This window comes from Phocoena phocoena, chromosome X, assembly GCF_963924675.1.
Source record: "Phocoena phocoena chromosome X, mPhoPho1.1, whole genome shotgun sequence".
Lineage (NCBI taxonomy): Eukaryota > Metazoa > Chordata > Mammalia > Artiodactyla > Phocoenidae > Phocoena > Phocoena phocoena.
The window spans coordinates 88,673,630-88,689,021 of record NC_089240.1 but is presented as its reverse complement, the minus strand read 5'-3'; the positions used below and the strand labels follow the sequence as shown (position 1 = coordinate 88,689,021).

The 15,392-nt window shown below is 37.7% G+C and overlaps 1 protein-coding gene across 1 annotated transcript in view; it reads right to left on the bottom strand.

Annotated features, from left to right (window-relative positions):
• Window positions 1-15,392, bottom strand: part of IL1RAPL2 (interleukin 1 receptor accessory protein like 2) — a 561,274-nt gene that overhangs the window by 485,103 nt on the left and 60,779 nt on the right. Inside the window, exon 5 of the mRNA XM_065900231.1 lies at window positions 13,949-14,102. Within this exon, the coding sequence (XP_065756303.1) occupies window positions 13,949-14,102 (154 nt within the window). The remainder of the gene's footprint in view (window positions 1-13,948; window positions 14,103-15,392) is intronic.

Genomic DNA, 15,392 nt, shown 5'->3' with positions numbered 1-15,392 from the left:
AAGCCTGCGTGCCTAGAGCCTGTGCTCCGCAACAGGAGAGGCCACGACAATGAGACGCCCGCACACCACAACGAAGAGTTGCCCCCATTCACCACAACTAAAGAATGCTTGTGCACAGCAACAAAGACCCAACACAGCCAAAAATAAAAAAATAAATTTATTTATTTATTTAAAAAAAAAGAAATTAGAGAGTGGCCTTCAAATTCCAACTTAGTCCCTTAATAGCCGTGTGACATTGGGCAAGTTACTTAACCTCAGAGTTTTGATTTTCTTACCAGTAAAATAATAACACCTACTTCACAAGGCTTTTGTGAAGTTATCACTCAATGAGGTGATGAAAATTATCATAATAGCTATCATTTATTGTGAACCAACTACATACCAGGTTCTATGCTCCTCTCATTGCCCTGCACTTAGGGAATTATACTCCTGTTGGAAGTAAACATCAAATTAAGAATTCAGAACAAGGTATCCCAAAATTATAAAGGCAGCGGCTAGTCTAGGCAGGCAGTCACCTTCAGAATGGCCAGCAAGCTTAAGTGTCAATTTTATCTCAGTAAACCTGGGAGGGTGAAGAATGATCAGCCAGCGCTGAGTATCCCAACAGCAGGATGTGTGCATCCACCAGGAATCAAGGACCGGGCCCCGTGCAACAATCCAAATTAGCAGGCTTTTATTCAAAATTGAGGAGATTTAGCAATAAGTTTGCACACCTCAGTATTTTCTTTATTTTCATTAGGGTGTAAAAGACTTAGGAAATCTGAAGAATTTGAAAGGAAATTTAGAATCATGTTTCCTAAAGTGTGGGATTGGAATAGGGAATGGACAGCTGCATACTTGCTGTGTGGCCTTGAGCAAGTCATGTAACTTCTTGAATCTGAGTTTCTTTATATAAAAATTGGGGCCTGTACTTTGAACGGTTGGAGTAATGATTAGAAATAAATATATGTAAAGTGATTTATACGGTACCTGAAATAGATTATAAATAGTGTCTGTAGTTATTATGGCAATAGTTATATTCCTCTAGCTCTGACGGATTCAAAGGTCAGCTAAATACAGGATGTCATTCCCACATATCAGCAAAAATACAAGTACAGACAGCATGCGTGATATTTAGCAAGTTGATGAGGTTTGGAAAAATCATGATAAGTGGCTTTATTACACTGTCCTGATCCTGGAGAAAATATGTAACACAGGACCTAGGAGCTGCAGTTTTCATTGATCTCCTATAGTAATCATCAGTTGCCACACACAATTTAGTATTTCATTGTATTCTACCTTATATACCATGCAGACTGCTCCCAAACTTATACCTCCATCCCAGACTTCTCCCTGAATGCAGGACTTACATACCCAACTGCCTATTCAACATCTCCTCCAGGATGTCTAGTGAGTATCTCAAATAAAAATGGCCAAAACAGAACTCTTGGATCTTGCCACAAAATCTTGTCTCCCCCACTCTAATTCAGTTCAGTAAATACAACTTGTGTCTACTCTATTACTGAACCAAAAACCTAGGAATCATCGTGAGAAAGTCCAGTCATTTTTATCTCTATAATATCTCTTGAATCTGTCCACATTTTACTATCTCTATCACCACCACTCTAGTCCAAGCCATCATCGTCTTTCTTTTGGATGCTGTAATAGCCTCTTAACCTGTCTCCCTGCCTCCTTCCATCTATTATCCATGGAGCATCCAGAGGAAGATTATTTTTACGTAAGTCAGAAGGAATGTGACATTGTTCTACTTAAAATCATCGGGCTTCCCTGGTGGCGCAGTGGTTGGGAGTCCGCCTGCCGATGCAGGGGACACGGGTTCGTGCCCCGGTCCGGGAAGATCCCACATGCCGCGGAGCGGCTAGGCCCGTGAGCCATGGCTGCTGAGCCTGCGCATCCGGAGCCTGTGCTCTGCAACGGGCGAGGCCCGCGTACCACAAAAATTCAAAAAAAAAAAAAAAAAAATCATCAAAAGGTGTCCTCCCACTCTAGGATAAAGACCAAAACCCTAAAAGGCACTGTGTTATCTGGTCCTTGCCTACCTTTCCAATCTCATTTTGTCCCACTCCCTGTCACTACTCCCTGTGATCCAGCCACATCACTCTCTTTCTGTTCCCTAAGCATGCAGGGATCTTTGGTACCTCAAAGTCAACACATGCTGTTCCCTCTGAAATATTTTTCTGATCATCTTTCACCGTGATGGCTTTTTCTTAACCTTCAGGGTCCAGCCTAAATGTTATTTTGCTTCAAGTAAACCTTCTCCAATGGTCCAATATAAAGTAACGGCCTACCTACTTCTCAGTTATTTTCCTTTATATCACTTACTGCAATTATTAATTATATACTTATACATGTGTTTTTTGTTTTGTCTCTTATCTATTCCCACCTCACATTACACTACAAGCTCTATTAGGGCAGAACATGTCTCTTTTAGCTCACTTCTACTCTGCACAATGAATATTTGATGAAGGTTAAAAAAAATCAAATATATTCATTGTGGATCCAGGGTTGATAATCACTGTATTAGACACTAAATACTTGTTCACTTGTCCCAAAATGTCCCTTTCACCTTTCACCTCATATTGTAGACAGGATGTAAATTAAATAGCATTGTGAAGATAATTTTACTGGCACAAAATATAAGGATATTGATATTAACGGATGTCCATTTTAGAAGCAAGGTGGATTAGATGATTTAATTATAATTTTAAACACCTTTTATCAGAAAAAAAATTCAAGCTCAATTATTTCTCATGCAACTTTTATGCCAAAGTTTATAGTGAAGCTATGATGCCCTGAATATCAAAATTGAGCAAACTACTCAGGGTATTGATCCAATATCTCTGAACATTATTATTACAGCCTTGCCATCTCATTTTCCCAGAGTACAGCTGAAGAGAATTATCAGAAATTACAGGTAGGGTCTGATGCAAATAATTCAAAACACAAAAAACATTAAAATTCACTCATCCAACAAATATATCAAATGATTACTATAAGCCAGAAACACAACTGGGTGTTTTTTCTAACCAGTCAGAGAGGATCAAGGCAATGTACCCCAGAAATGAATCAACCTTCTCTGTCTGCAGACCCATGCCTAAGCATCTCATCACTTAGGCTTCTGCATCTGGTGCTTCCCAATTATTTCTTAGGATCTCCACTGGAGAGTGGTGCCAAATCATGGGGAGATTTCTAGCTATATAAAGTTCTCCTGGCACAAGAAATGATTTATGGACTTGAACTGATGAATTATTTTCCTATTTGACAGCCAAAGGAGGCCATTTCACTGCCTTTTATAAACCACCAGTGATGAATTATAATGCCATAAGGAATTGCTGGACAGGAAAAGGCCATTCTCCTTAACATGCCTGTTCTGGGGACTCATTTCCACCTCAGCTTTGTCTCTGCAGCCTTTGCTATTGGCTCACACATCATTAAAATGTCTTGCTGGCTGCAAAAGCTCATTTATACAGACAATATTTGCTCTGACCACCTTAATTGACAAATTATTCCACATGATTGCATCTCCTTGAATGAAATAGTTTTGCCTAAAATACAAACATATGTAGCCCTTTGCTTGAGTTTGTCATAGCTCCTAGTTAACTTCCTAATTTTTAAAATTCATCCCCTGTAAATGAAGCACCCTATTAAAAATATCAATTTGTTTTAGACAATTTATCAGACTGTTTTCTTGTGGTAAAATGGCTGTGAGGTCATTTTTGCAAGTGTTCCAGTAATGATGATGATGATAATGATACTAATCATAATAATTAATATCATTGATTGAATACCTACTATTTCCCAGACACCATTATAAGTGTTTTTCATATATTTTCTTCACTCAGCACAGCTACTACACCTCCCCATTTTTAATGGAGAAAAAACTGAAATTCAGAAGAGTAAATTAAAGTTCTCAAAGTCACACAGTTACAAGGATTTGAATCAGATTTTTCTGGTTCTAAATCAGGACATAAGGGAGCAAATCAAGTTTTCAGAGTTTTCCAAGGGTCTTCTCTTAGAATCATACTCTTTGTTTTGCTAAGATTCCTGTGTGTGTGTGTATGTGTGTGTGCGCATCTGTATCTTAACCTTCTACATATAAGAAAATTTTTTGTTGTCAAATCAGATCATAGTACTATGAGCAATACATTGTTCTATAAGCATTTACTAGTGGAAGGGGCTCAGGCTTTGAGAAAACAATAGCCACCTGAATCTTCATTCTAGCATCATTGTTCAGTTGTTGTAAAACACTGAGAGAAATTACCTAACATCTCCAAATTTCAACTTCAGCATCTGTAAAGAGGGGCTAAGGTGACAATACCACACAGGATTTTTTTGATACTTAAATGAAACCATATCTGTGAAAACATTGAGCCCAGCTCCTAGCTCCATAATTGTATTTTGTGTCTAAATGTCAAGATAAACCTTTGTATGGGGAACCAAGAAGCTTGGAGAACATTAATCTAACTGGTGAGACAAAACCTAAACAAAGATGTCTAAGATAATTAATTATAAATTAGCATCAGTCAGTGTGGTGAAAACTTATGAAATTGCCAAGGGAATTTAGGAGAAAGAAACAGGTGATTGTAAAATAAAGTTAATCTGTGAAGACTTCCTGGAGGAAGTCCAGAAGTGCAACTATATCCTGACAAAGAAGAGTATGAAGGCATGAAGTAGGCAAACAAGCAGGAAGGTAAGGAGTTAATGGCATTTATGTAGCACTGTTGTGTGTAAGAGCCATGCAGGTAGTCTGTGGTATGTTGCTTTAAGAGCAAGGTTTTAGAACAAAGGTGGGTTCAGATCCTAGCCCCACCACTTACTAGCCGTGTGACCATAGACAAGTAACTTAACCTGAGTCTCCATTTCTTCCCTTACAAAATAAAGACAATATTGGCAGCCTTCCAAGGTTGTTGTGAACTTCGACTGATTGTGAAGTACAGTGCCTGACCCAATAAATGGGCATTCTCTGAGCATCTACTCCACTGTGTTGGATCTAGTTCATGGCTAATCTCCCACCATACTAAGCTTCTAGTTTTCATCCCTTTACAAGGGTAGCTTGATAGAATATTCTCAGCCTTCTCAAACCAATGCTTTCAGGTTAGCAGAGAGCAAGGTAGCTGAGAGTCTCACAAATGAACATAATGGAACTAGGAAAATCTGTGCCCATGGATCTAAGGTGCCTATACACCTAGGATTCATAATGTAATTCCTTCCTAAGAACTCCTTCCCCCACCCCTAACTCAAGTCAGAAAAGTCAGTCAAGGAGTCAATGATCACCTCAGGTGCTGGAAGAGAGCCACTGGAGCGGAACTGGCCTAGACTGGGCACGTTTGCCACATCCTGCTGCTACGGTGCTCTAACTTGCTCACCCCCAGCCCTCCCAGCAAGCTGGTCTCCCGCACAGCTACTTGAGAAAGACTCCCACAGGAATGAATGTTCTCATAGTCCCTGACTTTGCAGAGGAACAAGAGTGTCTTTCTGCTGATGGGACAGTTAGTGTGTTCGTTCATCTCCCTGTAGGGCATAGAAACACGACACAAAAATTTTCCTAGGACAGAGACTGGAAATCTCTTTGACCCTGGCTGTCACTAATAGGGTAAGAGATAGCACTGTGTCATAGGTTGAGGCAAAGGAGGGAAATAAGGGGGAGAAAGGAGAGACAAAATAAGAGTAGCAGAAGAGGAAGGGAAAAAAATCACTCTTTAGACTGACATTCAAGGCCCTCCTTCCCACTAATTCTAAGTAGGCTTTTTTAATTCCTCTTTGTCCCCCAAGGTCATGAGTAGAGCTGACCTTGTTTCTAGAGGAAGCAAACAGCCACCTGTAGGGTATGAATTGTGACACTCTGGGAAAGGCCCCCCACAGGCACTGCAAAGCTGCCAGAAATTCCCACCATTAGTCATGCCTATGAGTTACAGAATTGAAATATCTATTAAATTGCAAATATGTTATCTTAGAAGGGAAACATTTTGGCCAATATCAGTCATGAATTCTTTATTTCTTTGAGGTATTAGATTAGCCCCACCAGAAAGCAAGGATCTGGGGAGATGGGCTACAGAGAAGACATGACATTAGGACATTTAAAAGAGCTAGAGAGGGACAAAGATGTCATTCAGGGTGGGCTGGGTAGGGTAGGAAAGGCCAGGGTGACCCAGGAAAAGAGCGAGGCCTAGGAGGAAAGGCAAAGGAGCTGCTGCAAGCCGGTTTGGGTCATAAGATTTCTGTACCTGAAACTGTGCAAAAGAACAGTCAATTATGAAATGCACAGTCAGTCATGTGAAAGTTCCATTAATGTAGCCAAGAACTATTGACTGCTGAGGTCTTTCCTCATTAAGTCACAGAAAAGGTATAAATGAGATATATTCTCATACGATAATCGGGATACAGACATTCAGATCGTATCAACTGTCTGCTGAGAGGGAACAGGAAGGAGAGAGAAAACACGCCAATGATTTGTCCCCCTTGGTGCTTCACATGGCACTGCTTCGATGCTGCTCTAAGGTGGCTGCTTTATCCCCGGGGCTCTTCATTTATCTGTAACACTTGAGACCAACTTGCTTCATCATCTAAATCGCTCTTCTCTGGAAGGTGATCAATTTGTCAATACCCCTCCTGTAGTATTACATCCATAAATTGTGCCCTTCACTCTCTGCTTGGATCGACCAGTCTGTTGGATGGTGTGATTAGGATAGCTTCTGAGTGCTGTTCTCAGTTTGTCTATTAACTGCTCTCCAGACCACTTTAAGATTTTTTTCCCCACTTGCTGCTGGAGATGGAAATCATGGAGCAGAGTCTGCACCCACCACACAGCCAGTCACTTGTTTAAAAGTGCTACTGAACCAAATTCTTTAAGGCAAAGGCCACAAATAGGCAGCCCTCAAACAGAATTTAGCCTACAGGCATGTTTTATTTGGTCCACACAATGCTCAACAAACCAGGAATTTCCACATAAAAATTCAGACTTCTAGCATCTCTTCAAAAATTAGAGGGCCTAGCAGCACTGGATCCTTAATTTCATATAACAGCAATCAGCTAGGGCTGAGTTGGTACTGCAAGGACTCTCCAACTTGCTCCCATCTGTGGCCTCACACACTCACTCAGGTATATGATCTGCCTGGCTTCTAGAAGCATTTTGAATATTGATTAGGGAATTACCCCTTCACTGGCCTAGCGTCAGCCATCAGCAGTAAATGCTTTTCCTTTTAAAGAAGGAATCGAATCAGAGCTATTTATTCTTAAAGCCAAAACAGTGGATTGGCAAATAAGTATTTTAAATAACAGGTTATTTCAGGGATCCTTAGCTCTGGAGACCTGAGCTCTGGAGTCACCATTTTTGGAGTCCTCTTTTGGGTTGCATCTCCTTTTTATCTGGCCCAGAACCCAGGATTAAGGGACTGTGGACAGAGTAACAGGGGGATAGGATAGGAAAGTATTGTGTTAGGAATCAGCAGATATGGGTTCTAGTCCTGGCTATGCCATTCACCAGTTCCCAGCCCAGGGCAAATGGTTTAAACACTGAGCCATAATTTACCCTGCTGAAAAATACAAAATACAAATAATGATAGCAACAACAACAACAATCTTTGCCAACTCCGTAAAGTTCTGTGAGAAACAGAATGAGATCTCAGAAGTGAAAGTGCTTTGAAATTATAAAGTTCTCTACAAATATCAAGCTGTCTTATTTGTGCCCAACTGAAGCACTCATCAATGAAATAAGCACCCAACCAATCCAAGCTACACATAATGTCTGAGTACTTACTATATGCTCAGCACTTGGGGAGATGCAAAAGAATTGGTCAACAAAACCCTGTCCTTAAGGAGCTTATAGGCTAGTTGAGAAAATAAGATAAACAATGGAAAACAAGATTATAATTGTAACATAAACATAATGCCTGCTAAGTATATTACTGAAACTGTTAAAGATACAGTCATCAGTAGGATGCCAGTAAACCCAGGTATTCACTTGACTACTCAATTAGCTTTTTTTTTTTTTTTACAATTTATTCTGTGGAAACAGCATCTTCAGATACTCTCAACCAGGGGAAAAGTGTTACGTGGTCATACAGTTTAGGAAATGTTATAAACTATGGCCCATCTTCCTTTTAGAAAATTATAATATATGTTAGAATATTATATACACTAAGTTGCCCTGAAATGCCTTGCAAGAAGGAAAGCTATATGACTTTGACCTAGCAGATAAACACATTGCCACAGAACTTCTCACCATTCTCTCTTCCTTTCCTTTTTCTCTTCCCAAAGTAACTATTAACATCTCTTAGAATTGGAGCTCCATAGAACACAGTTGGGGAAACACTATTTGTCCTAATGAACATATTTTAAATTTTCACAGGTTCCAAAGGGAACATAATTCTGTCTCTACCTGTCTCCTTCAAGAACCACATTAGAAACTTAGATCCTATGCTCCTGGTTGCACAGAGTAGACATTGATTTTTGTGATGATTGGTCTTTACCAATTGAATCAATGTTGTTTAACTAGACTGTTCTTTATTTCTTCACCTCTACTAATTTGAAATAATTGCCATAACTGCAATGAACCTTACTGGAATTGATTTTTTTTCTCAATACGGATTTTCTATTAATAGGGCCATATGGCATCAAAACATGCAGCCTGGCAAATTCTATCTTCTGTACATTCTTGCTTTTCCTGGAACCATGTTGTTCCTTGTTTCTCTCCTGGCACCGTCCTAAGCTCAGATTTAATTATGTGTCCCATTACTACTAATCTCATCTAAGGTGCTCACTGAGAGCTAAGGACTAGGCTCCAAAATGTCAAGTGTATTCTTTTTAGGGTTATCTAAATTCCAGCAGGGACTTCAAATTGAAGGCCAAATAGTTAATGTCCAAAAAGGTCATTATAGTGGGATGATGTACACTGTGATCAATATTTTGGCATCTTTTTCAATGTACATAATATGGGTGAAATTGTATGGTTTGTGCTTGGTGATGGTTGAAAAGTTATAGTTGAGAGTCAGAAAGACCTAGATTCATAGTGTGCTTGGGCAATTACAAAGTATGTGACCTTGGGACATAGCCTCTTTAAGTTTTAGTTTCTTATTCTATAAAATGAGGACAATAATAGTAACTACTCTCATATGGTTGTTGTGAGGAATAGATGAGAAAATGAATGAAATACACTAAGCACAATGTCTCCTTCACAGTGAGCTGTCAATAGACATTAGCTCTCAGGGCGCCCCTATTATGATAACTTAGTTGTTGGCTTAGAGATCACTTCTCCTGTTGCATTATTATCACTCAGTCAGAATCTCCACTTCTTTTTATTCCTCCATCTCTCCACCATATCTCTAAATTCCACTGTTTTTCCTAAACCCACTCTCACCCCAGTGTTTCAGGATTAACTGTAGAAGCATGAAAGAACAAAGAGCCAGGGCCAGGAAAAGCCCATTTTCAAATCTGATGGGAAATTGCTTCCTCTGTGTGTAAACAGATGCCATTCTCCACACCAAAGGAAGGTTACCCTAACAAGCTATGCAGTCTAAGTGACACCTTCAACAATGCACTACAGTTGGCTTTAGCTTTGCAAAGTGAAATTAAAAGCACTTACTGAAGCCATGCATTTGAACATCTTCACCAAAGACTGATTCCAGCTTCCAGTTTGCAATTTAATCAAGCCTTGCATGACCAGATTGATTTGCTGCTATTATAGTAATCCAGCAGCAAATCTTTGCAACCTATCCATAGAATAAATCTCTCTTTCTAGCCATGACATTAAGACACCAATGGGTTAAGAAGTCTCTCATCCCTAATAAGTGAAGAGTCTCAAGTCAGGAACTCTAGAGCTATCTAAGATAATCAGGAGTAGGGGTATTATTTGCATATTCACCAGAGAACAGATTAGTGGTTTTTTTTCTAAATAGTCAATATGCTTTTCTGAAAAGGCATAAAATCATGTATTTATGAATGATTTGTTAGGTGAAGGGTGAATTATCTTCTAAATAGAGTTAATTAGTATTGGCTTCCTGCTTGGGTTCATTTTTGGGAGCCCCTATAATTTATGTCTGTCATTGACCTTCTCAAGGTAGATGTTCTCCTCTATTATAATAGGAGACCCTATTCCATTATCTTATCCACTCTCTCCCACTCCTCTTCTCCTTCTTCTATTATCACCTGTTCTACATTCTCATGTAGTCAACCTTCCCTTCTTTCCTTATCACTTTGACTAGGCTTCTGCACAAAATTCAATGTGAGAATAAAGGAAAAAAATATCTTTAAAATAGCAAATATCCACCTGAAAAATGCTGTGGGAAATACAACTGTTAGTTGTTGGTATCTTTGGCAAATGACCTAAATACCCTGTTGTACATGTCTATATGTTGTTAAACCACTCCCTATTTATCTGCAGCCTCCAAAAGTATAAAAAAGAAATGTCTACAATAACAGTACACAGGTCTTCTATGATTTAAATATTAAAATGATTCCAGAAAAGTTGTATATAAATCAAATCCTACTTAAATGCAGCTGGCTATTTAAAGAAATCTCATGACAAATTCTTTTATATTGAAAAAATAATTTCATAAAGCCAAAGATTACCTTCTATTTAATCAGTTTTGAATAACTAGATCTTTTTACAACCGGTATATTTAAAGCAAGTAGTACCTATACACTTTAAGAGAGCACTTGTTTCACTGAAGAAATATTTCTGATTTATAAATTTAAAAGAACAGTGAGAAAATAATCTTTTAAAATTTTGATAATCTTTTTAAACTTGCATACTTGCAATAGACAATCTTAAAAACCTCTACCTACATGATTTTGTAATTAACCAACTTTATGATTTTTGTATTAATATTCCTAGCCCATGCCTGCATATTGCTAAACTCAAAACAAGTATAAGTGGGTTACTCTTTAAATAATCCCAGCCTTATATTTTGAAATATAAGAGGATAATCTGTTAATTGCTCTTTTTTTTTAACATCTTTATTAGAGTATAACTGTACAATGGTGTGTTAGTTTCTGCTTTATAACAAAGTGAATCAGTTATACATATACATACGTCCCCATATCTCTTCCCTCTTGCATCTCCCTCCCTCCCACCCTCCCTATCCCGCCCCTCTACGTGGTCATAAAACACCGAGCTGATCTCCCTGTGCTATGCGGCTGCTTCCCACTAGCTATCTATTTTACGTTGGGTAGTGTATATATGTCCATGCCACTCTCTCACATTGTTCCAGCTTACCCTTCCCCCTCCCCGTATCCTCAAGTCCATTCTCTAGTAGGTCTGCATCTTTATTCCCATCTTGCCCCTAGGTTCCTCATGACCATTTTTTTTTTAGATTCTTTATACATGTGTTAGCATACAGTATTTGTTTTTCTCTTTCTGACTTACTTCACTCTGTATAACAGACTCTAGGTCCATCCACCTCACTACAAATAACTCAGCTTTTTTTCCTTTTTATGGCTGAGTAATTGCTCTTTAAACAAGGAAACAAGGTATAATATAGCTTAGACAATATTGCAAATAAAATAAATCTTCACAGAGCAACCTCTTGAACTTCCATACTGAGAAGACATTTTATCTCTACATCAAGTATAACATTTGAACTCTGTGAATAAATAAACTTGATATATACTTATATGAACAATAACTCAAGGATAAGTTTGAATTATTTTTTCTAGTATGTAATATATACTCACTATATTTTTATTTAAATAGCAAATGAATAAATTACTGTTTCAGTGGCTGAGGTTTAATCTTCACCCTCCCTTGACAGATTTCCCTTAGTGATCAAAACTCTGTATTTTCCTGACAGCTGTTAGGAGCTTAGGTGAAACAATTTGGGACCTATGAAAATTAGTTTTGGTGTGTGTGTGTCTGTGTGTGTATGTGTGAACTAACATGCTCACAAGGGAATCATACCTGTGACTGACTTCTTTGACACCATTTTCTCAGCTAGTATTTCTCAAAGCATGATCCTTGAAAGGCATGCAAGAGATTCCCCAGGACAAAAAGATAAATTCCCTGTCTTACTGATGTACTAAATTAGAATCTGGAGGAGAGAGATGGGAATCTATATTTAAGGAGCCTTATCTTTACCATACCTGGGTTCTTCCATGTGATTCTGATGCACAGTAAAGTCTGAGAAACTCTGAGAGGTAGAGTTCAGGTGAAATTTTAAATCCCCAGTTCAACTTTTCTTAAAGTTTAGGGCAAGTGAATTAATGCCTTATAAGACACCCAAAATAAGCTCCAGAATCTAAAAACAAACTAAAGAAACAAATGTGTTGTCACCATAACCCAACAGATGGAAGCATAAAAGAGGTTTGATATTTACTTTATTCTGGTCCAACTTAAAATATAAGCTAAACACTATAATGTTACAAACTTTACTAAATGACCTCCAAATGGAAGTGTTTTGAAAGCATCAGATAAGGATTGTGTGACTGTGGTCAAAGTGATGATTCTGCAAGGATTTGTGCATGGTCAGGCCACTTATGAATGATGTATAACTGCCTATGATTGACTCTTCTGCTTGAATGAGGCAGGAAGTCTAGTTCATACTAAGGGAATCAGAAATTAAACAAAAACAGATCTTTGCTATTTGGATTGGCCAAATATGGTAGTTATTTTGAAAGCTCATGGAGAAGCAACGTGCAATTCTAATCAAAATAATAATTCAAACCTTCACAGAAGGTACTTTACAATTCAGACTAAGAAGTAGAACTCTCATGTATTAGAATAGAGAATGAACTAAAGTATATATATTAATTTTAAATTAATTTTAAAGTATATATATATTGATTTTTATTTTTACTCCTTTTGTTAACATTTAGAATTTAGAAAAAGATGAAAAAAGAAACTAGTTGACTCTCAGGGATCAAAAACTAAATCAAATATATGTTATACAAATGAACTTATTAAGCAAGTATCATTATTAATAGACTGATTTTAACACTATCCCAAAAAGGTCAACTAGCCATAAACAAAAACAATATAGAAGAAAATCTATATTCCTAACATTAATGAGAGTATGTTGTAACTAAACAACTAGTTGATGTCAACATTAGATGGTTAAACAGGTAATGCTCAAGCTAATAAGTGCAATAAATATTACACTTGTCTGGATAATGTCAAATTTTACCATGGCTCAGATTTTACCCACAATACAAAAATGTGTGTGTATACTTATACACACACACATACATCTAAAACATATATAAGAAGAATAGAATTAGTCAAGATTTGCTCAGGCACAATAGTAGGTGGACCTTTTGTCACACTGTTTCTTAAGGTCCATCACACCCATTGTCAGGGATAATCTTTATGTCATTAGGGTCTGTCCTATTTTGCTGAAAATTACTTACTAACATTCTCCACCAGGTAAGAATATTCTGAGTCTCTCTCTTCCATTGTGAGTAGAATTACTAATTTACAATTTGCTTGTACTTCTGATGTAAAACACACATGTGCATGCTATTCATTTGGAGTTGCTCCATTTAAGAATCACTAGAACCTCACAATAACATCACTCATTTATGAGAAATTCTATATAAATGATATTTTGGATGCAGTCCAAGAAGATTTCATTACAAAAGCCCAACAGAACCTCATTCTGAGGCAGCCTTCACCTGCAAGAAGACTCCACATATGGGGTAAGTCAACATTCTAAAGTGGTTCCAGCATATTTCTTCTGAGACGCTTAGTAACAATCAATGATACCCTGAAGAGTTAAGAACCTTTCATAAAAGCAGAGAACAGATATGCAGTAACTGGTACCATGTTCCCTAAATTAATTGTCCATATTCCACATATAGCTTATCAGTATAACTTATTAATAGTGAGTTTCACAGCTATTTTATTTGTAGCTAATTATAAATTCACAGCTAGTTTACTCTTTGTTTGGAAACTTTTTCTTCCTGTACCAAATTATACTTAAAATCTCATTTGCCATGATTTGGTTAAACCAATGCTTACCTGTAACTTTCAATTCAGTTGTTCTTCTTACAAGTTTTCCTTCATACTTAAGCTCACAAGTGTAATTTCCCCCATCTTCTTCTTGAACTTCCTGGATTAGAAGGGCATTTCCTTTCTGTATTATGATGCTTCTCCACATTTTTGGCTTGCATTCCTGCAGAGAAAATATTTTCAAGTAAGCAAAAAATAAAAATTTACATCACTAAGTCTTAGTACTGGCAAGTTAGTACTTTCACTTTTTTGTACTCTTCTCTTTAGTTTTCAAAATGTGTAGCTAAAGAGTTACGTCAATGACCAGAAAACATCACAAATGCATCTTATTGTATCCAATTGAAACATCACAACTACCACCCTAAGAACCACTTTAAAGGCCTGATCCCAAGAGCAGAAAGTCCTTAGAGACATTCTGCAAAAACAGAAAAGCATACAAGATCCCCAAACGCAAAAGAGGTAGAGCAGTCACTGAGTAGCCTTTTAATGCCCTGGTTCTTTCTATATGACAGGAATATGTCCTAAGAGTTCTAAGAGGATAGTGTTCACTTAGCAACATAATATAAACAAGGGAGCCTTAGGCATTATTTAAAAATTCTAATTGGCTTTTACACTGGCAATGGTTTAATTACTTTTTATAGTAAAAGCTAATAATAATATTCAAGAGTCTCTCTCCCCATAGTCAAGAGATCTATTGTGAGGAGGTTGAGGGGGGAAGGGGATCAAGAAAATGAGGCTTGAGGAATTCTCTAGAAACATAGCTAGGTAAAATGAGGACACACTTTGTTGTAATAAGGTAATGGGGAAATGATCCACTTATTTTCTGAGTTCAGTGATCTGTGACCAGATAATAAGATTTGGGTTTTGAGGTCAATTCTTTTACTCATCTGGTAAGAATGTGTTGCTACTGGAATTGGACTTTACAAGAAAGGAATGATTAATTTCCGTCGACTGACAGAGATACAACAATAGCAGAGTATGTAAGAATATTCAGCCAAGTGGCTTTGTCTTTTGGGAATTTTCTCAGACTACTTTTTACATATTGCTCCAGTTTATCTACCACTTATCTCAAATGTTCAACGAAAGTGGTGGCCAAAAGCTGTGCAAACATCAGTGAAGCTGTGGGGGATAGGTGTGAGGGGGTACTGAAGTATTTTATCATTTAAATTCTGGATCTGTCAGTTAAGGAATTAAAAAATTGATCATGAGGCAGATGACATGAATAATAGTTGAGGACAGTTTCCATATTCTCCATGGTATATACAACATCTATTCTACCTCTCCTTCTCCCCACCCTTACTCCCACCCTCTGCAGACACATCCTAAATATTCATGTAAAAGTAAAATCAGTGCTGACTCTCAATCCCCAGCTCTGCATGCTTGAGTGTGTGCATGTGTGTGTGCTCACATGTCGTAAAATGATTTGGAAGAGTAAGTACCCATTTATTAGATT